General features: G+C 40.8%; 1 protein-coding gene across 2 annotated transcripts in view; it reads left to right on the forward strand.

Annotated features, from left to right (window-relative positions):
* GALK2 (galactokinase 2) overlaps positions 1 to 26328 on the forward strand; it is a 430984-nt gene that overhangs the window by 247955 nt on the left and 156701 nt on the right. For both annotated transcript variants that reach the window (XM_073653081.1, XM_073653082.1), the window contains one exon: positions 20709 to 20919. In XM_073653081.1, the coding sequence (XP_073509182.1) occupies positions 20709 to 20919 (211 nt within the window). The remainder of the gene's footprint in view (positions 1 to 20708; positions 20920 to 26328) is intronic.

A 26328-nucleotide genomic window follows, 5' to 3' on the forward strand; every position in this document is an offset into this window, starting at 1 on the left:
GCTGTTTGTTTCACACATGCTGGATGTATGGAGATTGCAGGTCTCCTGGTGTGAATCCCTTTGTTAAAGGACATGGAAGTTGGACTCTAAAGCCCCCGTCTCACATAGCGAGATCGCTGCTGTGTCACGGTTTTGGTGACGCAACAGCGACCTCACCAGCGATGTCGCTATGTGTGACACTTTGCAGCGATCAGGCCCCTGCTGTGAGGTCGCTGATCGCTGCAAAGTGTCCTGGACCATTTTTTGGTCGTTGCCCTCCCGCTGGTCAGCACACATCTCTATGTGTGACCAGCGGGAGCAGCGATCAGGCTGGTAACCATGATAAACATCGGGTTACTAGGGGCACACGCGCACCTAGTAACCTGTTGTTTATCATGGTTACGAGCTTGCTAAAGTGAGCGGTAACCTCCCGCTCACTGTAGCAGAGTGGTAACCATTGTAAACATCGGGTTACTAGGAGCGCGTGTGCCCCTAGTAACCCGATGTTTATCATGGTTACCAGCCTGCTAAAGTGAGCGGTAACCTCCCGCTCACTGTAGCAGAGTGGTAACCATGGTAAACAACGGGTTACTAGGTGCGCGTGTGCCCCTAGTAACCCGATGTTTACCATGGTTACCAGCCTGCTCCTGCTTCAGCAGCAGGCTGGTAACCGGAGCAGGACATCGTGGAAAGATTCTTTCCACGATGTCGCTGCTCCCCTGATCGTTGGTGAGCCTGCCTGTTTGACAGCTCACCAGCGACCACATAGCGACGCAGCAACGATCCCTGACAGGTCATATCGTTGTCGGGATTGTTGCAGCGTCGCTAAGTGTGATGGGGCCTTAAGCCAGGTTGGCTAAAAGCACTATTGTATGGACTGGTTATTTTATGTTTTACCTTCTGCCGGACAAAGAATAAAGTCGTCTAATCACTTATACTGCATGAGGAAAGGCGTAAAAAATAAACTCTAGGGTTAGGGTTGTGTTAGGGTTAGGGGTTGGGATTTTTTCAAAAGTAAAGGAAAAAGAAAAAAAAAATGATGACGATATGGTGACCAGTGTTGAGCGCATGTGCTCGCCACTTGAGTTTGCATCAGGGGCTCGGGTATGCACAGAGTATCGCGGGTGCTCAAGTGACATGTTTAAGTCTCCGCCCCATATACTCCGTGGCCAAAAAAGTTGCATGGATTGCTGACATGCACGAGCGATCCCCGCATGTTTTTTTTTTTTTTTGGGTGTCTAATAACCATGAAAACATGCGGAGCGGGGACTCGAGCATGTCACTCGAGCACCCGCGATACTTGGTGCATACCCGAGTACCCGATGCAAACTCAAGTAGCAAGCACTTGCACTCAAGACTAATGGAAAGGGAAAAAAAACAAAACAACTCACCTCCATGAACCAGCTGGGTGTCTCCAGGATCCGTGATCAGCGCTGCTGCTTGCGCTCAGTAGACAGGTAATAGGAAAGACGATAATCCAGCTCCACAGACTCCAATAGTAAAAACAAATGTCTTTTATTTAGAATTTTTTTAAAATATCCAGATGGCGATAATGTAACTCCAGCTGGTAGAAAAACAATACTATTACCACTCAAGACTAATGACAACTTATTCAATATGATGACCTAATGTTATCAAATGCTGTGTCGTACTTCTGTGTTCAAAATGTTCACTATACCCCTTGATAAAATCCTTGAGGGGTCTAGTTTCCAAAATGGGGTCACTTGTGGGGGGTTTCCACAATTTAGGTGCATCAGGGGCTCTCCAAATGCGTCATGGCATCCGCTCTCAACTCCAGCCAATTTTGCGTTCAAAGTCACACAGTGCTCCTTCCCTTCCGAACCCTGCCGTGCGCCAAAACAATATATTTTTCCCACAAATGGGGTATCGGCGTACTCAGGAGAAATTGCACAAAAGTTTTTGGGGTCCATTTTCTCCTCTTACCCTTGTGAAAATAACAAATTTGGTGCTAAAACTTAATTTTTGTGGGAAAAGTTTGATTTTTTTTTTTATATTCACAGTGCCATGTTATAAACTTCTATGAAGCACCTGGGGGTTCAGGGTGCTCACAACACATCTAGATAAGTTCCCTGAGGGGTCTAGTTTCCAAAATGGTGTCACTTGTGGGGGGTTTCCACTGTTTAGGCACATCAGGGGCTCCTCAAATGCATCATAGCGTCTGCTAATTATTCAAGCAAATTTTACATTCAAAAAGTCAAATGGCGCTCCTTGCCTTCCAAACCCTGCCATGCGCCCAAACAGTGGTTTTCCCCACATATGGGGTATCGGCGTGCTCAGATGAAATTGCACAACAAATTTTGGGGTCCATTTTTTCCTGTTACCCTTGCGAAAATAAAAAAATTGGGGTCTAAGCTAACATTTTTGTGAAAAAAGTTAAATGTTCATTTTTTTTCTTCCACGTTCCAAAAATTCTTGTGAAGCACATGAAGGGTTAATAAAGTTCTTGAATGTGGTTTTGAGCACCTTGAGGGGTGCCGTTTTTAGAATGGTGTCACTTTTGGGTATTTTCTGTCATATAGGCCCCTGAAAGTCACTTCAAATGTTATGTGGTCCCTAAAAAAAATGGTTTTGTAAATTTTGTGGGAAAATGAGAAATGACTGGTCAACTTTTAACCCTTATAACTTCCTAACAAAAAAAAATTTTGGTTCCAAAATTGTGCTATGTAAAGTAGACGTGGGAAATGTTATTCATTAACTACTTTGTGTGACATCTCTCTCTGATTTAAGGGCATGAAAATTCAAAGTTTGAAAATTGCAAAATTTTCGCCAAATATCCTTTTTTTTTCACAAATAAATGCAAGTGATATCGAAAAAGTTTTACCACTATCATGAAGTACAATATGTCATGAAAAAACATTCTCAGAATCAGGGGGATCCGTTGAAGCGTTCCAGAGTACTTACCTCATAAAGTGACAGTGGTCAGAGTTGTAAAACTTGGCCTGGTCATTATCGTGCAAACCACCCACGGGGGTAAAGGTGTTAACAAGCCCTGATATAGCTACATTGATGAAAAATTATGGCTTTTGGGATGTGACGATTTAAGAAGCATAAAAAGATGTGTGGATATTAAAGCCAAATTAGGTCTGTTCCTTAAGGGTTTAATGACTTTTAGAGTCCTACCTGGAGTTTTAGCTCAGCAGATCTAAAACCTGAAATGTAGTACAGGGGTGGACACCTAAGTCAATCTCTACAATCTTTCGTAAGTCCCGGACTGTAGAATCCACGTAAATAACAGTAGCTTAAAGAGTACCTGCTTCTTTAGTTAAAGAGAGGGCAGCCCCAGATTGGTGTTTTTTGTAAATATTATCTAGTAACAAAACTGCACAAAATGTCGTAATATCTCTCGAAAGTTCAAATTTTTGGGTTATGGGATCTTGACATGCAGTGCGGTATCCCACAACCCTCCACGGCCTCTATCACAGTGAAACAGCAAGATCTCTCTCTTTACACTAACAGAGCTCTACCCTGCACTTTACTAAGATGTTACCAAATGGTAACCTCTTTATTGTTGTTATCATTTGGTAACTGCAAATAGTAAAGTACAGGGCAGGCCTGGCTTACTGCAAAGAGCGAGATCTTACTCTTTCATCACAAGGGTGGCTACAGAAGTTTGTGAGGTCCTGCCCTAGGCTAGCAACCAGGAGGTTCAGACCCAAATTATGTCCATTCAGAGCACATTAGGGTCACTTCTGAGGGTTTTTGTTATTAGATAATATTTAGAAAAAACACCAGTCTGGGGCTGCTTATTCTTTTACTAAATAAAAAATCAGACCCAGACTGGTGATTGGTACTCTTTAAATATTTCTCAGTGCTCAAATCCTTCTAGGAATTATATCACTGAGAGCATCAACCTCGATGGCATGTACCTAACATCCATCAATTTCAATGCTGACTGTGTACACATCCTCCCCCCCTCCTCTGCCCAAGGTCAGGGAATAACCACTTGAAGCTACCAGACAACCCATGACAAGGCAGGTAGTTTTCTTGGCCTGTTTTCCACAACAAAATTATGATATTGCAGTGACAACAACTGACCCGTTAACCTTGCATTGTTCACTTTATTTTGGCTCATCCACCTAAGAGACGCATGGTCTGATACCAACCAAACTTTTCTGCCCAGTAGATGTAAGAGTCTCCATTGCCAATTTTATAGCCAGACATTCCCTTTCTACCATAGAATAATTTCTTTAACAAGAGGTGAGTTTTCTACTCGGTATAGGGATCTAAGAGGTAACATTTCTCCTTTTGGAGAGTGACAAGCCAGGCCTGGCATGTCAGAGTGAGGAGACTTATATACGCCATAAATGCTCCTCTGGGAAATGAAATATGCAAATTGCCTCTTCAGAGAGGAAGAGGACTAGAACTTTAGTGCCACCTATTGGAAGTAGCAATTCTTTGCACTGACGAGCTGCAATACCCCAAAACACCGTGTCTGCAAATTGAGATTCTGATTTGGCTTTTATCCAAAGTCTTCCGGCAAGGCTCGTTAAAGGGTCGATATGGACTTTGAGGATTGCTACTTCCAATAGGTGGCACTAGAGTTCTAGTCATTTTCCTCTCTGAAGAGGCAATTTGCCTACTCAGTTATATAAATGGGTGTACTTCCCCATTCCCCTCTTGAGACATAACTGCACAAAATCCAACATCTGAGGCATCTGTTTGGATACTGAAATCTTTGGATTGGTGCTATGAATACTGGCTGGCTACGTAAGGCTTTTTAAGCCTTTGAAAATCCTTTTTTCCTCAGCAGACTTTCTTAGTTAAACTGATCATATTCATTTTATGAGATTAGATAGTAGTCCAGCAATATAGGCAAAGTTTGCCAGAAACCTAATGTCACGTAGTGACAAGGAACTGTGGGTACCTACCCAATCCCTCAAACTAGAGGCGCCCTAGGCTATACCTGTCCCCTGGAGTACCATGGATGGTTGAGATGCTGGGGTCTCGTACCTTGCTATGTTCCTATCTTACCCTTGTCTGTTCACTCCCACAGCCAGGGAGGTGTGAGACCGAATTGTATAGGCAAACACTAACCATACAGACCAGGGTTAACAGACAGGGATAAAAGAAAACTACTATCATACAAATACACTCACAAATCAACAGAGTGAGAGACAGAGGAGGAGTAGGAAAGAAGAAACCAAATGGGAGAGGATAGGAATTAACATGCAAACCAACTCCATGCAGCAATCTCCAGAAAAACTCTCTAACCACCTACTCCAAACACTGAACTTTCTCCTTTAACTCCAAACCAGGTAGTAAACTATAACTGGCAAGGAATGAAGTCAGGAGGAGGGTTCTTATACCTGCAGTAACAAACTCAGAACAGCTGATACAACCCAAGACCGAGAACTCCAGGAGTCCAACTAAGCAGTTTAACCCTTGCAACACCAGAGCAAAGAAAGCCAGAACTGCTAATAGGACGATGAAGCTATTCTAACTACTGCAGGTGTATGTGTCACCAGATGTTGCAATCGTCTGACGCTTCTTTGTGGCAGTATTCCTTTGATACCTGAATTAGTAGCCAACAATCCACAAGAATGCCCGTGCTTGTTTCTTAGTTAGGATTTCGTACCAACTCTTAATAGCTTCCACTTTATTTTGGGTCTTCTCATACTTCTGCCTACTATGTACCACAAATATCGGCCTGCTCTAACCCCAATAACACGTTTCTCAGGGTTAGCGGAAAAAATAACCTTCCTGAGAGACTAGCTCACCGTGGACATTACTGAAATGACTCTTCCAGACAGTGTGGAAAATGAAAATGTCCTCCAAGTATGCACCCTGTGACACTAGCGGTATTTTTGTAAACTGGAAGACGACATCTGCAGTGAAGCCCAGAGCAGTAATGTACCTAGCTGGCCACAACATTTCTATCAATTCATTCACCCTAGGCATCAGACTTCTAGACTTTATTCAGTTTGCACAAGTTTGTTGCAGAACCTTTAGAACCCATTTGGATTTGACACTAACACTATGGGACTGGACCGCCCACTTTTAGGGTATGTGCAGACTATCCGGAGCCGGCTGCGGCCCCAAGGCTGCGGAGAAGCCGCCTCCGGCTTCCGCTCATTATGCAAATGAGCGCCGGCCTCTTTTTTTTTTTTTTTTTCTCACATGCAGACTTTCCCCATAGAGATTAGGTCTATGGGGAAAGCCCGCATGTGGACTCGCCGGAGAAACTCACATGCTGCAGTCTGGAAAGACGCGCCGAATGTCAGTTTCTGCGGGTGTGCCGCAGACGCATAGTGGACATGGGATTTGTATAAATCCCATCCACTATGCTGTAACATCTGGCCTCTACGGATTGCACTCAGCACACTTGCGCTGCGTCCAATCCGCAGTGAACACTGATCGTGTGCACATGCCCTTAGACTTTTCATTAACCCCAAAGCTAACATTCTTTTCACCTCCTCAGAGACTGCTTGTCTCCACGCTTCAGGGAGTCTGTATGGCTTAACATTTACTTTGACATCTTTTTCAGGCATTATATCATGCCAAATAACATCAGTAACACCCAGAAGGTCAGAGAACATATCACTATTGCTCTCTAAAAATTCACTATACTCCTGGTTTTGGGACGGGATAGGGTTTCACCAATAGTAACTTTTCGTAATATCGAAGTGGTATTCCAGGGGTGGTTGCAAATGAGATTGCTGCCAGTGACTCTCTACCTTGGCGGGACTTAATTATATTTATATGGTGTAGTAGTATTTTATTTTTAACCAGGTTGATGTATCTTTTTATTTACAACAATGAACTTTTAAACCTGTTCAGTTGGACTTTGCCAAAAATTTGCTTTCAACACTGGCATCAATACTAACAAATGATCAGTGAGGTTGAATTGCCTAACCTAGGCTGCCCTGTTGTATAATTGATTCTGGGCTTCCTGCTCCCTTTCAAGGTGTTCCTTCCTCCTTGGCATGACACAAACTATTCAATTTTGCATTTGTGCTACATGTCCAATTACAATTTTATTTGCTTTTCTTTCACTCTATCATGTCTCTTAACATTGAGCAGTTCCCTCAGTTGTCTCCCACACAGTTCCCAAACAGTAGTTCCAATGTGGATAACCTAGTGGAAAATGAAGGACTTCTCAAGTTCAAGTATAGCAACAAACGATCCCAATGCCTACCATCCTTCCACACCACTTTATTCAACATCACCTTTAAACCTCTCTACAAGGCCATCTGTCTGTGGATGATAGAGACATTTTACACATCATAACTTCACACATGAAAGGTGTATCTTGATTGGTTATGTCGTAGAGAAAAATTGAAAAATCCATAAAGACATCTCCGGAGAGGGGACATATCACCCTCACATTAAACATATGGGATTAATTATAACTGGGGAAGTGAGAAAGAACAGACACTTCAACATCCATTGAAGTAGGACCTCCTACCGTGTACAGGTAATTACAAGAGTGAATCTGCTGAGAGACACCCACCTAGTCTAGGATGCATATATTCAGAGTCAGAGAACTACAGTTCTCGAGGCAGTGACTTCCTCTGTTTGAAGGAATTATCTCATACACTCTGAAGCCAGTGGTCAGTGATGAATATTGGGGTTTGCATGGATCTGATATTTATGGGAGATATATTTTTGGCGAAGTGATGAACATAACGCATTCACTCACATCACTATTAGGCCGGCCTCACACCTCCAACTTAGTAGCGGATAGATGGATGATGCTATTCATGCCATGATTCATCTCTGCTGAAAGATAAAATCATGATAGGAAACATGACAACAATATCTCCCTTAAAGTTGGGGATCTCATAATCTTCTAAATACCTAGCATATCCCATGACCAGCCCCCCATATGAGCTCAACAAGGAGAGGTATGTGGGCGTAACATTGATCTAATAAAAATCCGAGTTTGGGTTTTGTCATTTGTCAGTTCTGGAAGACACAGTGCTCGGTGATTCTATCCGTTACTCTAACGAGCGCTTCCTTCTGCTAAGCTCTGAGCCATTTTCGTGACACAGGTTTAGTACTTTTTATTTTGTTATCACTTTTATGTTATGGGATTGTATATACCATATTGTTTTGTTCCAATTTTGTAATATGTTTGAATATTTTTATAAACACTGCCTACTTTTCCAGATTAAATATATAAACTTTAATATCTCCGGTCCTCTTACTCTGTAAACCGCACCCCTGAAGCCATATGCTACCTGTTCGGTGTCCAGTCGGCCTGTATAAACGATTGGTGGTAGCAGCTAGTTTTTTGTGGGTTATTTAGAAGCTTGGCAATGACCGTACCAGAGTATATTTATATATTTTCCATGCGTTGGAATCAGAATTGTATATACTATATGTTCACTATGAGCTCCCTAATATCCAGCCTAGTAGTAAAAGCAGCCGCGGCCTCATCTATCAGTCTTCAGTCAATTGAATAATTGTCTTAACGGTTGGAGTCGGTGGAGTGCTGGTTCGTGAACATCGGGCAATGGCGGGTAGATATCTGCAGGCTTTCCTGGCTATTCCATTACAGGTTAGTATTTCTTTTGTAGGCCTGTTTTAGAAAATATATGCACACCCTCAGCACAGCCGGGTCTTTTAAACCCGGACAACACCAGCTTCAGTAGCGCGTTCTGTCTAAGCAGTGGACACTGCAAACGTACACCTAGCGCTGCTACAAGCAGCTGCTCACCATCCAGAGGGTATATATACACAGTGAAACTACGCACTGCGCGCAATGATTCATTTTCCCCAGTTGAACCTAGCCATTTTGGACTTTGATTCCATTATGGACACGTTGGTTAATATGATTTCTTGGTCCACACGGTTATCATGCAAGGAACTTTGTTTTCACAATTATCACTGCCTGCCCTCTATTTATCTCTCTGTAATTATATACATAAGGAGATCTAGTATCACTATGAACATCTATCTGTCTTTGAGCCTTCTGTTACATTGAGATATAGTCACTCTGAGCTCCTCACCCTTTGGAGACTTTTAAGCTCTGTACTTGGCCTTTCTGTTTTTTTTCCTGGACCCCTTGCCCTATATTCTTATGTCTTTTGTGTTTTCCCCTATTTCTCTGTTTGTCTCTTCCTTCCCCTTTTACCTCCTTCTTTTTTTTGAGGTTTTGCCTTTCCATTCTATAATGGAAAAATTAACAAATCCCGTTTTCTTTCCCTTACATGTGTCTCCCTGTTTCTCTCCTCCTCTTTGTCTCTCCTATGACTTTGAATGATTAGAAATAACGATCACAAGATAAAACCAATTGTCTATACACTTTGGTAGATTGATATTATTAAATCCTCTCATGCAATTTTTTGGTTTATGATGTACCTTATTTTTCAGACTATAAGACCCACCGGACAATAAGAAGCACCTAGGTTTTAGAGGAGAAAAATAGAAATAAAAGCAATGAAGCAAAAAATGTGGTCATGGTGCACTGTTATGGGGGGAAGTCTGCTGCTGACACTGTTATAGGGGTAATGTCCCCCAATTCTGAATTAATATCCCCCATCCTGGTATGTATGCCCGCCATCCTGATGTACGTTGCCCCCATTCCCATCCTGGTATCTATGGCATCTATCCCCACCCTGGTATACATGCCCCCATACTGGTACACATGGCCCTCCATCCTGTTATATATGCCCCCCATTCTGGTATACATGGCCCCCCATCCTGGTATATATGGCACACCCCATCCTGGTATATATAACACATCCTCATCCTGGTATTCATGGCACCTCTATCCTCATCCTGGTATTCATGTCACCCCCCACCCCCATCCTGGTATTCATGGCACCCCACCCCCATCTTGGTATTCATGGAACCCCTGCATCCCCATCCTGGTATTCATTATGACACCCCCATCACCATCCTGGTATTCATGGCACCCTTCCATCTCCATCCTGGTATTCATGGCACCCCCATCACCATTATGGTGTTCAGGGCCCCCTAACACAGCACATATAAAAATAATAAAGGATTCTCCTCGCCTCCCCTCTGCTCCTGCGCTGTGTCCTCTTCTGCTGCCAGCAGCTGACATCAGCGTGTGAGCAGCATATGACGTCACAGACGTGCCCTCACACGCTCAGGTCAGCTGCTGGAAGATTCATTCCTCCCCACGCCCGGTAATATGGGCGTGGGGAGGAGTGAATATTCATGCTCTTTAATAGCGTGCTAAGTGACAGGCGCAGCCACGGATCTTGCAGCTACTCTGCTATTGTGTGCCCGCTACTAAAGAGCATGAATATTCACTGTTCTTCACAACCATGGGAGAGGAGAACAGTGAATATTCATGCTCTTTAGTAGCAGGCACACTAGACCGCCGAGCAGCTGCAGGAGCCACGGCTAACAATATGCCCGCTATTAATATTCACTCCTCCCCACGCCCATGGTCCCTCCCACCGCTGGGTCGGTGCATAAAGTTGGGAGGGACTATGGACATGGGGAACAGTGAATATTCATTTAACAGCGGGCACAGTGTTAGCTGCAGCAGGTGGCTCCTGCCTCTGTGACCCGCTGTCAACCCCCTCCCCACCATCCACAGCCGGACAACCATCCACAACCATACAGTACAGACCAAAAGTTTGGACACACCTTCTCATTTAAAGATTTTTCTGTATTTTCATGACTATGAAAATTGTACATTCACACTGAAGGCATCAAAACTATGAATTAACACATGTGGAATTATATACTTAACAAAAAAGTGTGAAACAACTGAAAATATGTCTTATATTCTAGGTTCTTCAAAGTAGCCACCTTTTGCTTTGATGACTGCTTAGCAAATGCGCAATTTGTCCTGAGTACACCGACTCCATATGTGGTTTCAAACCACTGTTTGGTCAACAACAGGGCATGGACAGGAAGGAGCACTATTTGGCTGGAACAGATTGTCAACACCATATCACATTAGATGAATCCCTGGCATGCTAAAACAGCAGATACCCCCAAAAAGTAACGTAGTTTAAAAAACTGGAACACCTATTACAGAATTAAACAGGGTCTACTGAGCATTTTTAACCCACATGTGCTTCCCAGAATTTTATAACTCCAGGACATGGAAATGATAAATTTCTTTTTTGCCACTAAAATAATGCTTTAGACCCAAATTTTTCATTTTTACAAGGGGTAATAGAAGATGTGCCTCAAATTTTGTTACGGAATTTCTGCTAAATACAGCAAGGCTTCACATGTGATCAGAAACCACTGTTTAGATACTGTACTCGGCAGGGGTCAAAAGGGAAGAAGCGTTATTTGAGAGCAATTTTGGTTGGAATAGATTGTTTACACTATGTCACATTTGTAGAGCTCCTAAGGTCAAAAAAAACAGAAAATCCCCACAAGTGATCCCATTTTGTAAATGACTCCCTACAAGTAATTTAATTAGTGTAGTGGACATTTTTAACACACAGATGCTTCATAAAAATGTATAAATCTTTTTTTTTTTCCATTTTTATAACATTTGTGAAACTGAAAAATTATGTTGTTGTTTTTTTCAATAAAATGTTGCTTTAGCTTCATATTTTTCAATTGCACAAGGGTTAACCGAAGAAAAAGGACTGCACATTTTGTAAAACCGTTTCCTGAGGATGCCAATACCACAAATAAGGTCAGAAACTACTGTTTGGGGAGAAGTCAGGGCTCAAAAGGGAAGGATCGTCATTTTGGAGTGAAGATTTTACTGGAATGTTTTGTGGGTGTCCTGGCAGCTAAAGGTCTCTGCTAATGTGACATAACATCATAATCTCCCCTCAAAAAATTACCACATTTTACAAACTACACCCCTCCATAAATTCACCTTGGGCAGGGATGTCAAACTCAAACACACAGAGGGCCAAAATGAAAAACTTAAACAAAGTTGCAGGTCAACCAGTATACAGAATAATGGGCACCACATAGTCTTTCATACAGAATAATGGCCCCACATAGGGATGATGGTTCTGGTGTCGAGGGCCAAATAAAACCACCCTGTGGGCAATATTTGGCCTACGGGCCAGAGTTTAACACGTGTGACCTAGGGCAATGAGATCGAAGTCGATCGCAGCATTGCGGTGGCAAGAGGAGGTGATCGGGATACTCACCTCTCCTGCCGGCGTCCAGCGATGTCTGCCGCGGCTTCCCGGATGTTGCCATAACCTGATGTCATCATGACAACATCCGGGTCACCAGACAGCAGGAAGATATTTTGGTCATGCGCAGTGCATGACCAAAGTATCTTCTGCATCTGCAGCGCTGACACAGGGATGGTGCTCCATCCCTATGCTATACAGGCGATCAGAATAAAAAAAATGAACGTCCCAGAGTGGGACAAAGAATAAAAGTAAAAAAAGTATTTAAAAATTAAAAAAAATAAATAAATAAATTGTAAAAATATTTTAAAAAAAGAATCCACCAAAAATAAAATGTACCCATCAATAAATATTATTCTGAAAAAAAACAAAAAAAACAATAGAAGTACACATATTTGGTATCGCCGCGTCCGGAACGACCTGACCTATAAAACTGTCCCACTAATTAACCCCTTTAGTGAACACGGTAAAAAAAAATAATTAAAAAACAAGCAAAAGACAATGCTATATCATCATACCGCCAAACAAAAATGGAATAACACGCGATCAAAAAGACGAATATAAATAGGAATGGTACTGCTGAAAACGTCATCTTGTCCCGCAAAAAACAAGCTGCCATATAACTCCATCAGCCGAAAAATACAAAAGTTATAGCTCTCAGAATAAAGCGATGCAAAAAAATATTTTTTTCTATAAAATAGCTTTTATTGTGTAAAAGCGCCAAAACATAGAAGAACGATATAAATGTGGTACCGCTGTAAACGTGCTGACCCAAAGAAAAAGCTACCTTAATCAATTTTACCACACGCGGAACAGCATAGATTTTTTTTTAAAAAACAATTCCTGAATTGTTGGTGTTTATTCTTCCTCCCAAAAATCGGAATAGAAAGAGATCAAAAAATGTCACGTGCCTGAAAATGGCACCAATAAAAATGTCAACTCATCCCGCAAAAAACAAGCTGTCACATGACTGTCGGCCAAAATATGGAAAAAATTATAGCTCTCAAAATATGGCGATGCAAAAACTAGATTTTACAAAAAATGCATCTTTTAGTGTATGACAGCTGTCAATCATAAAGACCGATATGATTCTGGTATCGCTGTAATCGCACTGACCCGAAGAATAAAGTCGTCTAATCACTTATACCACACGAGGAACGGCGTAAAAAATAAACTCTAGGGTTGGGGTTAGGGTAGTGTTAGGTTTGGGCTAGGGTTGGGTTTGGGGCTGGGGTTAGGGTTGGGCTAAGGTTAGGGTTAGGGTTAGGGTTGGGCTAGGGTTAGGGATGGGATTTTTTTCAAAAGTAAAATAAAGATGACGATATGGCAACTAGTATTGAGCGCAAGTGTTCGCTACTTGAGTTTGCATCGGGTGCTCAAGTGACATGCTTGAGTCTCCGCCCCATATACTTCACGGCCAAAAAAACCTTGCAGGGATTGCTTGCCATGCACGAGCGATCCCTGCATATGTTTTTTTGGGTGTCTAATAACCGTGAAACATGTGGGCGGGGACTCGATGCAAACTCAGGTAGCGAGCACTTGCACTCAAGACTAATGACAACTTATGCAATATGATGACCTAATGTTAGCAAATTCTGTGTCGTACCTCTGGGTTCAAAATGTTCATTATACCCCTTGATAAAATCCTTGAGGGGGTGTAGTTTCCAAAATGGGGTTACTTGTGAGGGGTTTCCACTATTTAGGCACATCAGGGGCTCTCCAAACGCGACATGGTGTCCGCTCTCGATTCCAGCCAATTTTGCATTCAAAAGTCACACAGTGCTCCTTCCCTTCTGAACAATTCCGTGCGCCCAAACACTGTATTTTCCCCACATATGGGGTATTGGCGTACTCAGGAGAAATTGCACATCAGTTTTTGGGGTCCATTTTCTCCTCTTACCCTTGTGAAAATAAAAAAATTGGTGCTAAAACTTATAAACTTCTATAAAGCACTTGGAGGTTCAGGGTGCTCACCACACCTCTAGGTAAGTTCCCTGAGGGGTTTCCAAAATGGTGTCACTTGTGGGGGGTTTCCACTGTTTAGGCACATCAGGGGCACATCCACTAATTATTCAAGCAAATTTTACATTCAAAAAGTCAAATGGTGCTCCTTCCCTTCTGAACCCTGCCGTATGTCCAAGCAGTGGTTTTCCCCCACATATGGGGTATCTGCTTATTCAGGAGAAATTGCACAACAAATTGCATGGTGCAATTTCTCCTGTTACCCTTATGAAAATGCAAATTGGGGGGCAAAAAACATTTTTGTGGGAAAAATGTGAAAATTGTATTTTTATGGCTCAATGTTATAAACTTTTGTGAAGCACCTGGGGGTTCAAGGTGCGCACCACACATCTAGATAAGTTCCCTGAGGGGTCTAGTTTCCAAGATGGTGTCACTTGTGAGGGATTTGCAGTGTTTAGGCACATCAGGGACTCCCCAAACACAACATGGCGTCCGCTAATTATTCAAGCAAATTTTACATTCAAAAAGTCAAATGGCGCTCCTTCCCTTCCGAACCCTGCTGTACGCCCAAACAGTGGTTTTTCCCCACGTATGGGGTATCTGCGTGGTCAGGGAAAAGTGCACAACAGATTTTGGGTTCCATTTTTTCCTGTTACCCCTGCGAAAATAAAAAAAATTGGGTCTAAAGTAACATTTTTGTGAAGAAAAGTTAAATGTCAATTTTTTTCTTCCACATTCCAAAAATTCCTGTGAAGCACCTGAAGGGTTAATACAGTCATTGAATGTGGTTTTGAGCACCTTGAGGGGTGCAGTTTTTAGAATGGTGTCACTTTTGGGTATTTTCTGTCATAAAGACCCCTCAAAGTGACTTCAAATGTGATGTGGTCCCTAAAAAAATGGTTTTGTAAATACTTATACTTATGACCATGTGATATTTCAGTTTTTCTTTTTTTAATAAATTTGCAAAAATTTCTACATTTCTGTTTTTTTCGGTCAAGATGGGGTGCAGAGTGTACATTAATGGAAAAAAAATGAACTTTTTAGAATTTACCAAATGGCTGCAATGAAACAAAGTGAAAAATTTAAAGGGGTCTGAATACTTTCCATGTGCATAATTTATGTAGGGCTGTTATCCGAGGTGCTGGTAATTTGCTGTTTCTGAGGTAACTCTGATGAACTTATCCTCTGCAGCAGAGGTAGTTCATGAGAGCAAGTTTAATCATAGCGATTGATTGACTGACCTTCATGTCTTAAAATAATGAGGGACTGTCATTTCTCTTTACTTAATTGAGCAGTTTTTACCATATTTTACCTTTATAACAGTTGTGTATGGAACTGTGTACCAACACTACCTCATCAAAACACATCTGATTATCACAAACACTTTCTGTAGGCCAGTGATTTCATTTTTGAACTCCAGACTACGCATACTTGTTCATTGGTAAGCATTCCAAATGACTTTTGGTTGAGAGAATTCCATCGGTGTATAAAGATGTCATCAAAGTAAAAGAGGGGTACTTTGAGGAATCTAAGGTTTAATACACATTCTGTTTTTTTTCATATACTTCTTGTTTCCATACATGTCCCTACATGATTTTGCTGCCTTCGGTCTGAATCTACAATTTACACATTCCAATAAGTTAAAGGAACTATTGAATAAACAGGAGTGTCCAAACTTTTCACCAGAGCTGCAGATTAATATTAAACTTCTGCTCTTAAGGTTCAATATAGTCAGTCATATGCTTGTAGATTTATATTTAGTTGGATATAGTTTATCATAGTTGTCATATTGTCTTTTTATGACTGTTATACATAATGTTACTATTTTTATTATCCGTTTCTCACAAGTTCCTTCCTTTCTACATTTATTTTTATTTCTGCTGGGTTATTAGGAATTGCATGATTCAGTTTTGCGAACACAATATGACTGATGTCTCAAGATTTTCCTCAATTTTATGCTGGTCTTCTCCAAAATGACTAATGGCTGGCTCGAACTAACTTTTATCACAATAAAATTACTACACAATTACTGTTTCATGAAAGCTGAAGAAATCATTAGGATATTAAGTAAAAAGAGTTATCTCATATAGTTATTAAAACATTAAACTGTAACATTTGATTTCCAGATAATAAAAACCATGACATTTGAACAGTGTAACCATATGATCCTTAAATAACAAAAATAAAAAGGCCATGGTGTTAGTCACTTGTTGTGCACATGTGCCTTTGAGGGGAGTTTAAATGTTGTCCGATGTTCTGTGTTCAAGATGTTTGTACTAAACGTTGTAATAATGATACCACAATGTTTGCTGACATGGCTTTCGAATGGTTGGATGCAAAGTGCTTGTCTTACAGGTTCATGATGTCCTCTTATGAAACAGCTCCATGGGCTCTTTGGTAATGACAAAATATGGCGAATATGTAAAGTGAGATGTGAATCACTATTAATGTTTTAATCATCTTTTTTATAAGTGGGAGACAACATTACTTTTTGATCAATGAGGTTCCGAATTCCGGGATCCCCATTGTTTCAGAAAATAAAAAAGTTGCAGCACTACTTTAGCAATTTTTAATTTTCATTAAAAATGTGAAAACTAACTTTCGTTTTAAATTTTACTCAGTAAATCAATAGTACATGTGAAAATAAGAAACTATGTAATATATCCTAACAGAGAAATCTGCTTCTTTCTCCTTGTGAATTGATCATTTTTAAAAATTCTCAATGTCTGGAAAAAAAAGCATAGCATGGATGTTACAAAGTGAAAACACCAGTGGGGCTAAAATAGTCACTGTAGTCATAGATGAATTCAATGAAAGGTGCAATTTCTAAAATGGGGTCACTTTTGGGGGTTTTATGATGTTCTGGCACCTCAGAGGCTTCGCAAATGTTGCCTGCAAACTATTCCAACCAAACCCTGTGCTTCAAAAGCCAAATAGCGCTCCTTCCTTCTCAGCTTTGCCATGTGGCCAAACAGTAGTTTCTGACGACACATGGGGCCTCACTTCACTTGGCAGAAACTGAGCAAAAAAATTTAACTTACTCTTTGTGTAATTGAAAATTTAGCAGCTTTCCATTCCGGACCCTGCCATGAGCCCAAGCAGCAGTTTTTGATCACCTATGGGATATTACCACATTTGGGAGGAATTGCTTAACAAATTATGGGGTCCATTTTCTGCTATGACCCATTGTAAAAAAATGCAAACCTGGGGCTAAAACAACATTTTACTAGAAAAAATAAATTTTTCATTATGACTCCCAAATGTTATAAAGTTCTACGAAGAAGCTGTGGATTTTAAATGTTCAACACACCCCTAGATGAATTCATCGAGGTGTTTAGTTTCCAAAATAGCTTTACTTATCGGGGTTTCTGCTGTTTTGGTACCTCAGGGGCTCTGCAAATGAGACATAGTATTTACAATTTATTCCAGCCAAATTTACACTACAAATATGATATGGCTCTTCTTTCCTACCGGACACCGCCATGTGCCCAAACAGGAGGTGTTGACGACATATGGGATATTTCCCCTTTTGGGATAAATTTAATAGATTTTAGGGTTAATTTTCTCCTTTTATCACTTGTGAAAATGCAAAATTTGCAGCTAAATCAAGATTTTAGTGGGAAAAAAATGTAGTTTTTCATTTTTTCAATCCACTTTGCCTTAATTCCTCTTTAGCCCCTGAAACATTAACAAATTTCCTAACAGCAGTTTAGAATAATTTGAAGGATGCTGTTTTTTAAAATGGTATTGCCACTAGTAATTTTCCGATGTATAGGTGTCACAGGTGTGTCAGATGTAATAGACAGTTGCTCTGCATCTGGCTGCAGAAGGTCACTGCGTTTGGCATTGCAGATGCCTTCTTAATCTTTCGGACTTTTGGACCCAGCGGCAACCTCCCTCCTGCTCTGATTGACACATCCTGGTCTGGGTGTTTATAAACTCTGTCTGCTTCAAGGAGTCATTTTTCCTTGTGAAGGCTTGGAGCTATAGTAGTCGGCTAGTTTCCTCTCTGGTACCCTTGGAGGACGTTTGGTGTTATCTCCCTGGTGTCTGCTCAAGCTAAGTTTTCCCCCTTTATTTGCCTTGTTGTATTTAGTTTATAGTGGGGACTGACCAGTGCTCACCCCCTCCCTATCTAGGGCCTAGCTCTAGGGATATACAGGGCTTAGGTTTCCTGCTCGACGATTGGTGTGGAACCAATATAGGGACGATAGGATAGGCAGGGTGTTATTAGATCTTCCTAGGGGTGTCCACTCTGCCTTTCCCTAGTGTCTGGGCTTCCTTCCCCTCATCCATTTATGTTGCACTTAGTCTTTCCCACACTGTGCGTAACAATAGGCCCTCAAAATCACTTCAAAACTAAATTGGTCCCTAAAAAATTGGTTTTGTAATTTTCATTGTACAAAATGAAAAATTCATGCAAAATGTTTTCTATATTTTCATCACTTTTCAGAGATTTTCACAAAAAAATTAAAAACCTGTGAACCTAAATTTAGTGCTAACATAAAGTACAATATTTCACGAAAAAATAGTCTCCGAATGATAGGGATATATCAAAGCACTCTAAAGTTATTACCACATAGAGTGACACTGGTTAGATTTGTAAAATGGGGCTTGGTCATTAAGCTCAAACTTGGCTCTGTCACTAAGGGGTTAAAGAGGTTCTTTCACTAAATGTCAGAATGCAAACTCCATCTGTCATTAAATAGATCTCTCAAACCTGACATACTTTAAAAAGAAAACCATGTCAAAATGATTGTATAATCCTTTTTTTATGTTTTCTTACAATAAACAAGCTCATTTTATTATTACGCAATAAACTTTGAAATTCCATGTCAGTATGGCCACACTTATTTTTTTTTTTACAAAGTTTTCCCACAAGGTAATAACATGAGCATTCTTATTTTAAGAATACATTCTATTGTGACATAGATTTGACAGATATTTGACATTGTGACATAGATTTCAACTTAAATACACCAGCCTTATCGGGCTATAAAGATTTGTTGCATAGGTACATAATAAATACAGTTGAAAAAAGTCATGTTTATCAAGTTCAACCAAGCAATCTGAAAAGATAAAGGGAATGGATATGCAGAATTATTATGCAAGTGGGAATGCATTTTTTTCCAGCTCCAAGCTGTATGAACTTGAATGCTTATTGGATGGAGAAGGTCAAGTGATGTGTATTTGTGTAAAGAGATGAGTAAGGCCTAAGGATATCATCATTATCAAGGTGTGCAGAATTATAAGGCTGTGTGCCCACCGTCAGGAGCTGATGCGGGTTTGAAGCTGTGTGTCTATGCAGCGTCAAACCCGCAGCGTCCAGATGTTACACCATAGTGGATGGATTTCTAGAAATCTCATGACCACTATGTGTCTCTGTACACCTGCGGATCACCCGCGGAAACTGACATACGGCTCGTCTTTAGGACCCGCAGCATGTCAATTTCTCTTGCAGGTCCGCTAGTGCACTCTCACCACAGATTAACATCTATGAGGAAAGCCCGCATGAAAAAAAAAAAAATAAATAAAATAGGGCTGCTCATTTGCATAAAATGAGGGCAGAAGCCGTGCGGCTATTCCGCAGCGTCAGGGCTGCAAGCGGCTTCTGACCGTGGGCAAATACCCTAAGGCAGCTTGTTTTTCCTCAGACAAAATGAGCCAAAAAAGAGATTTAACTGAGCGGCATGAGGTTAGTTTTAGTGAAGTCAGTAGAAGCTCAGAAGTGCCTGAAACTGCCATCACCTCGGCGTGTTTGCCTCCCATTTCCCTTTCCACTGCTTGTATTTATGGCTATATAAATAAATGAAGAAAAATAATTTGATGAGTGCCACTGTATTTTTCTTCAATTAAAGCACATAAGTATTTGTTATTTTCTATTAAAAGTATTGCTTGTATTGTGAAATCAATCCTCTTTAGTGTCTGTAGAATTAAAGATCATACTTAAAAAGAGGTTATTTAATCCACTGGTAGACACAGACAGAAAAGGGCCCCTGTGCAAGAGCAATATATGGGCCCTTTGCTGCCCTATAGCTACTAAAAATGCAAAATTGCACCTGCTTTGGAGATATAAATGGGCCCCCTTACCTTTTAGGCCCCTGTGCGGCTGCACAGGTTGCACCACTGATATATCCACCCCTGATTTGATCGTCTCAAACTCAACAATTAGTTGGTTATCAGTTGGTTATTACTATTGTCTAACTAATAGTATTGATTTATTTTACTGTGTCTCAGAGGTGTTGGATGAAGGTGGTGGAATGGATATTTTCTAAAATAATTTTATACCTGACAATTATGCAGGTATCTCGACAGATATCTCTACACATATCGTCACCAACACTGTTCAACTTCCAATGTGGAAGAGAACAGTGCTGAAATAACCCTTTAAGAATTACTTCTATTATAAAGTTTATGGGGCCAATTCATTAAGAATGGCATTGTGCACACCAGTGAAGGGTTTGCCGAGTATGATGCGGCAAATGCATTAAGAAGCACTCGGCATTTAATGAATTTGACGCATCTTCTTCGCATTTGGCATCCACTGTAGGAAGGCAATAGTAATATGTTCTTAGTTAGATTTTATAGAATTGATTGTAAGAGTATTCATTATAATGCTGATCTTATTCTGATTTTTTTTCTTTGTATGATTATATTTATTGCAAACTACATTTAACAAATAAATCTGCTGTTTTTGTATTATAGGTTTTAGCAAAATTCAAAGGGTTGGACTGGAAAAATCTGATGAAACTAGGAGATCTCCAGAGCAGTCTTGGTGTTCCTGTGGAAGAAATGTTTGCTCTTGTTGAGGAGGTCCTACATCCTGAGCCCTATACACGGGAAGAAATATGTGATACTTTAGGAATAAGCTTAAGTGATCTATGTGCCACCATCTTAAGTCAAAATACACAGGATGGTAAGAAAGAATTTTTATTAAGCTTTAAATCTTTTATACACTCTTGTGAGCGAACCCTAAAGCTGAGAGTTTACACTTTAAGCCCATATTGATTATATAACTGTATCTTGAATATGTTTGGTAAATATCTAGAATGCCAAAACTTGTGTCACTTTCCAAATGTTTCTGGACCTAACTGTATTTGGGTCATTAGCTGTCTAACCTTATAAGTAAAGGATAGAACTGCTAGTTCCAGGTTCAGTTCCACATTCAGATTTCTGATGTCTGAAATGAGGGAAAAGTCTCAGATCTATCCACAGTGGAAAAATGACAGGGCATTACCGCTACATGTGTAACTGGGTACCCCTATGACTACATTTCTGCCAGCATAGGGAGTTTGTATATGTTCAAGTCCATCTGGGTTGCGGTACGAGAGTAGTAGTGTTTTCTTATTTTGTTTTATGAGGTTAATGCACACAAAGTATTTGACCAACCAGAACAGTGCTAATTTCAACACCTCTATAGAGTATATGTGCCCTAATTCTTTTTCCCAATTCTCATTATTAAATGGCAATTTGTCTTCAGAGTCAGAATGAAACTCAGAATTATAGGCAGGAAGAAAGGCTATTTATGCTCTTATGTGGCTGGTTAAATGCAGCTTGTTGAGACAACTCAGTTTTTGTGTGTGGGGGGGGGGCTTGAAGGCTAAAGTATGATTTGATAGAAAGTGTTGGATTTCTAGGTATTGATAGAGGTAACTGTGAGGACCTGGCCACTTACTAAATACTTTTCCAGCACTGAGCACCCATTTTCATCGATCTTATTTTTGTATTTTGTTAGAAATTTGCTTGCTGTGTTTTGTTAGTGATTTGTTTGCTCATCAGTTCAACCTCAGGTATCCATTCCATTCAGTGACCTTATCTCAGGGGCCTTGGACCATTGTTCTTTCAGCCAAGGGACCCCTTATGTAGATGGAAAAAGTGGACACAGTGGAGCCGTCGCCACAGGAGGTCTTAAATGCAGTCTTATGTTAATGTAAATGCTTAAGGGGGAGGGTGTCATCACTTCTGACCTTTGGAGGGGGCTGACCCCAGGTAGGAAAACAGACACATGCTTTAGTGAGAGTTGTGTGGAAGGATTGAAGGAAGGGGATGGAGACCGTGGACTTGGAAGGATGGATGGATAAACATGTTACCATTATGGATTATGTCATTTGGATTTAAACTTTCTTAAAAGGACTGCTCTTACTGGATACCTGTGCTTTCATTGCTTTATCTGCCGTCTAGAGGATCATGGACTGAGGCTACAGACTATACTGGCTGGAGATACGAAATCAGTGGGCCAACCAAAAGTTGGGAGACAGTGAGTATGGCCTTATACAAAGCCAGTGGAACTTCTGAACCCAGATTGGGAATTTAAGGACTGGGAGAACTGTATTTTGGCCATTTACCTGGAATTGCTTTATTACCATGGCTGTGATCAATAAAATATTGTTGCATCGCTAACCTGCCTAGATGATTACTTACAACCCACAACCTCAGATCTTTACAGTTACTTATAGGGGTTGTGCTACTCTCCAAAGGACAATAGTGTATGATGTTTATATAATTTACTTAAATTATGGATGCTCAGTGACAGACACAGTTTTTGGTATTTCAATGAGGAGACTGAAATTGAAAAGTCAGCAAAGGGATACTTGATAAGGATAGCAAGAACAGTTTCATGATGAGTAAATTATCCCACAAGTCAAGTGTCATATTAATTGTTAATTTAACAAATTTTTGACTTAACACTTTTCATGCTGAGGTGGCTAAAAAGGTTTTAAAATTTAAAAGTTATGCTTTGGAAGACTAGCCTCAATGATTGCCCACTTCTGCTCAGAGATCAAAGCCCATAAGCCTTTTGCTTTGTCTATAAGGCAAGCCTGATGGTATTTGAGGCGGTAAGGGACTTCCTTACCCCACTGTTTAAGACAGTGAAATAGTGTTTGATTATTTTTTTAATATGTTGCCCAAGATAAACCGTAACACATCGACTGGTAGCTGTGAAGTAAACCATCTGATAATAGAAAAAGGTGAACAACAGAATTTATTTTTGATAAGATGAGCATTTTGACCTTGTTTATTGTAGTAATCCAAGAACTTTGAGTTTTCCAGCACCTGTTGTAGTCCTGTTTTAACGTTTTAACCCCTTTCTGACATGTGACCTAATAGTACATCATGGTGACCTGGGCCGATTGGACCAATGACGTACTATTAGCTCATATGGCGATCGCGCCCACACACAAGCGGTGCAGGGTGATCGCCGCCGGGTGTCAGCTGATTGTCACAGCTGACACCTTGTGCTATGTGCAGGGAGCGGTCCCGCACTGCTCCCAGCACATTAACCCCTTCAATGCTGCAATCTAAGTCGATCGCAGCATTGCGGGGGCAAGGGGAGGTGATCGCAATACTCACCTCCTCTCCCAGCCTCCAGCGCTGTCTGCCGCGGCTTCCAGGATGTTGCCATGACGACCCGATGTCGTCATGACAACATCCGGGTCACCAGACTGCAGGAAGATATTTTGGTCATGCGCAGTGCATGACCAAAGTATCTTCTGCCTCTGTAGCGCTGACAGCCTGTATAGCACAGGGATGGTGCTCCATCCCTGTGCTATACAGGCGATCAGAATAAAAAAAGTGAAAGTCCCATAGTGGGACAAGGTGTAAAAGAAAAAAAAGTGTCAGAAAGTGGAAAAAAAATTGTAAAAATATAAAAAAAATATATAAAAATAATCCACCAAAAATAAAAATATAATGTACCCATCAATAAATATCATTATGAAAAAAAAAACAATAAAAGTACACATATTTGGTATAGCCGCGTCCGTAACGACCTGACCTATAAAACTGTCTCACTAGTTAACCCCTTTAGTTAACACGGTAAAAAAAAAAAAAACGAGCCAAAAAACAATGCTTTATCATCATACCGCCAAACAAAAATTGGAATAACACGCGATCAAAAAGACGAATATAAATAAAATGGTACCGCTGAAAACATCATCTTGTCCCACAAAAAACAAGCCGCCATACAGCTCTATCAGCCGAAAAGTAAAAAAGTTATAGCTTTCAGAATAAAGCAATGCAAAAAAATATTTTTTTCTATAAAATAGCTTTTATTGTGTAAAAGCGCCAAAACATAAAAAAATTATATAAATGTGGTACCGCTGTAAACGTACTGATCCGAAGAATAAAGCTGCCTTATCAATTTTACCACACGCGGAACAGCATAAAAAAAAACATAAAAACAATTCCGGAATTGCTGGTTTTTGTTTATTCTGCCTCCCAAAAATCGGAATAGAAAGCGATCAAAAAATGTCGAGTGTCTGAAAATGGTACCAATAAAAACGTCAACTCGTTTCGGAAAAAACAAGCCATCACATGACTCTGTCGGCCAAAATATGGAAAAATTATAGCTCTCAAAATATGGCGATGCAAAAACTAGATTTTACAAAAAAATGCGTCTTTTAATGTGTGACAGCTGTTAATCATAAAAACCCGATATGATTCTGGTATCGCTGTAATCGCACCGACTCGAAGAATAAAGTCGTCTAATCACTTGTACCACACGAGGACCGGCGTAAAAAATAAACTCTAGGGTTGGGGTTGGGCTAGGGTTGGGGTTAGGGCTGGGGTTGTATTAGGGTTGAGGTTAGGGTTGGGCTAGGGTTAGGGTTAGGGTTGGGGTTGTATTAGGGTTGGGTTTAAGGTTGGGATTTTTTTCAAAAGCAAAAAAAAAAGATGACGATATGGCGACTAGTGTTGAGCGCAAGTGTTCGCTACTTGAGTTTGCATCGGGTGCTCGGGTATGCACTGAGTGTCGCGGGTGCTCGAGTGACATGCTCGAGTCTCCACCCCATATCCTTCATGGCCAAAAAAACCTCGCAGGGATTGCCTGCCATACACGAGCGATCCCCGCATGTTTTTTTTTGGGTGTCTAATAACCGTGAAAGATGCGGACGGGGACTCGAGCATGTCACTCGAGCACCCGCGATACTTGGTACATACCCGAGTACCTGATGCAAACTCAAGTAGCGAGCACTTGCACTCAAGACTAATGACAACTTATTCAATATGATGACCTAATGTTATCAAATTCTGTGTCGTACCTCTGGGTTCAAAATGTTCACTATACCCCTTGATAAAATCCTTGAGGGGTGTAGTTTCCAAAATGGGGTCACTTGTGGGCGGTTTCCACTATTTAGGCACATCAGGGGCTCTCCAAACGCGACATGGCGCCCTCTCTCAATTCCAGCCAATTTTGCGTCCAAAAAGTCACACAGTGCTCCTTCCCTTCTGAACTCTACCGTGCGCCCAAACACTGAATTTTCCCTCACATATGGGGTATTGGCGTACTTAGGAGAAATTGCACAACAGTTTTTGGGGTCCATTTTCTCCTCTTACCCTTGTGAAAATAAAAAAATTGGAGCTAAAACATCATTTTTGTGGAAAAAGTTTGATTTATTTATTTTCACGGCTCCATGTTATAAACTTCTGTAAAGCACTTGGGGGTTCAGGGTGCTCACTGCACATCTAGATAAGTTCCCTGAGGGGTCTAGTTTCAAAAATCGTGTCACTTGTGGGGGTTTTCCACTGTTTAGGCACATCAGGGGCACATCCGCTAATTATTCAAGCAAATTTTACATTCAAAAAGTCAAATGGCGCTCCTTCTCTTCCGAGCCCTGCCGTGCGCCCAAGCAGTAGTTTTCCCCCACATATGGGGTATCGGCGTGTTCAGGAGGAATTGCACAACAAATTGCATGATGCAATTTCTCCTGTTACCATCATGAAAGTGCAAAATTGGAGGCTAAAAAACATTTTTGTTGCAAAAAAGTGAACATTTTATTTTTACGGCTCAATGTTCTAAACTTCTGTGAAGCACCTTGGGATTCAAGGTGCTCACCACACATCTAGATAAGTTCCCTGAGGGGTTTAGTTTCCAAAATGATGTCACTTGTCGGGGGTTTCCACTGTTTAGGCACATCAGGGGCTCTCCAAACTCAGCATAGCGTCCTCTGATTATTCAAGCAAATTTTACATTCAAAAAGTCACCCTGCCGTGCGCCCAAACAATGTTTTTTCCCCACATATTGGGTATCTGCGTGCTCAGGGGAAATTGCACAACAAATTTTGGGGTCCATTTTTTCTTGTTACCCCTGCGAAAATAAAAAAAATTGGGTCTAAAGTATCATTTTTGTGAAGAAAAGTTAAATGTTATTTTTTTTCGTCCACATTCCAAAAATTCCTGTGAAGCACCTGAAGGGTTAATAAAGTTCTTGAATGTGGTTTTGAGCACCTTGAGGGGTGCAGTTTTTACAATGGTGTCACTTTAGGGTATTTTCTGTCATAAAGGCCCCTCAAAGTGACTTCAAATGTGATGTGGTCCCTAAAAA

The sequence above is a fragment of the Phyllobates terribilis genome, unplaced genomic scaffold (assembly GCF_046119375.1).
Source record: "Phyllobates terribilis strain yellow unplaced genomic scaffold, ASM4611937v1 Scaffold_11__3_contigs__length_659146591, whole genome shotgun sequence".
NCBI classification, from domain to species: domain Eukaryota; kingdom Metazoa; phylum Chordata; class Amphibia; order Anura; family Dendrobatidae; genus Phyllobates; species Phyllobates terribilis.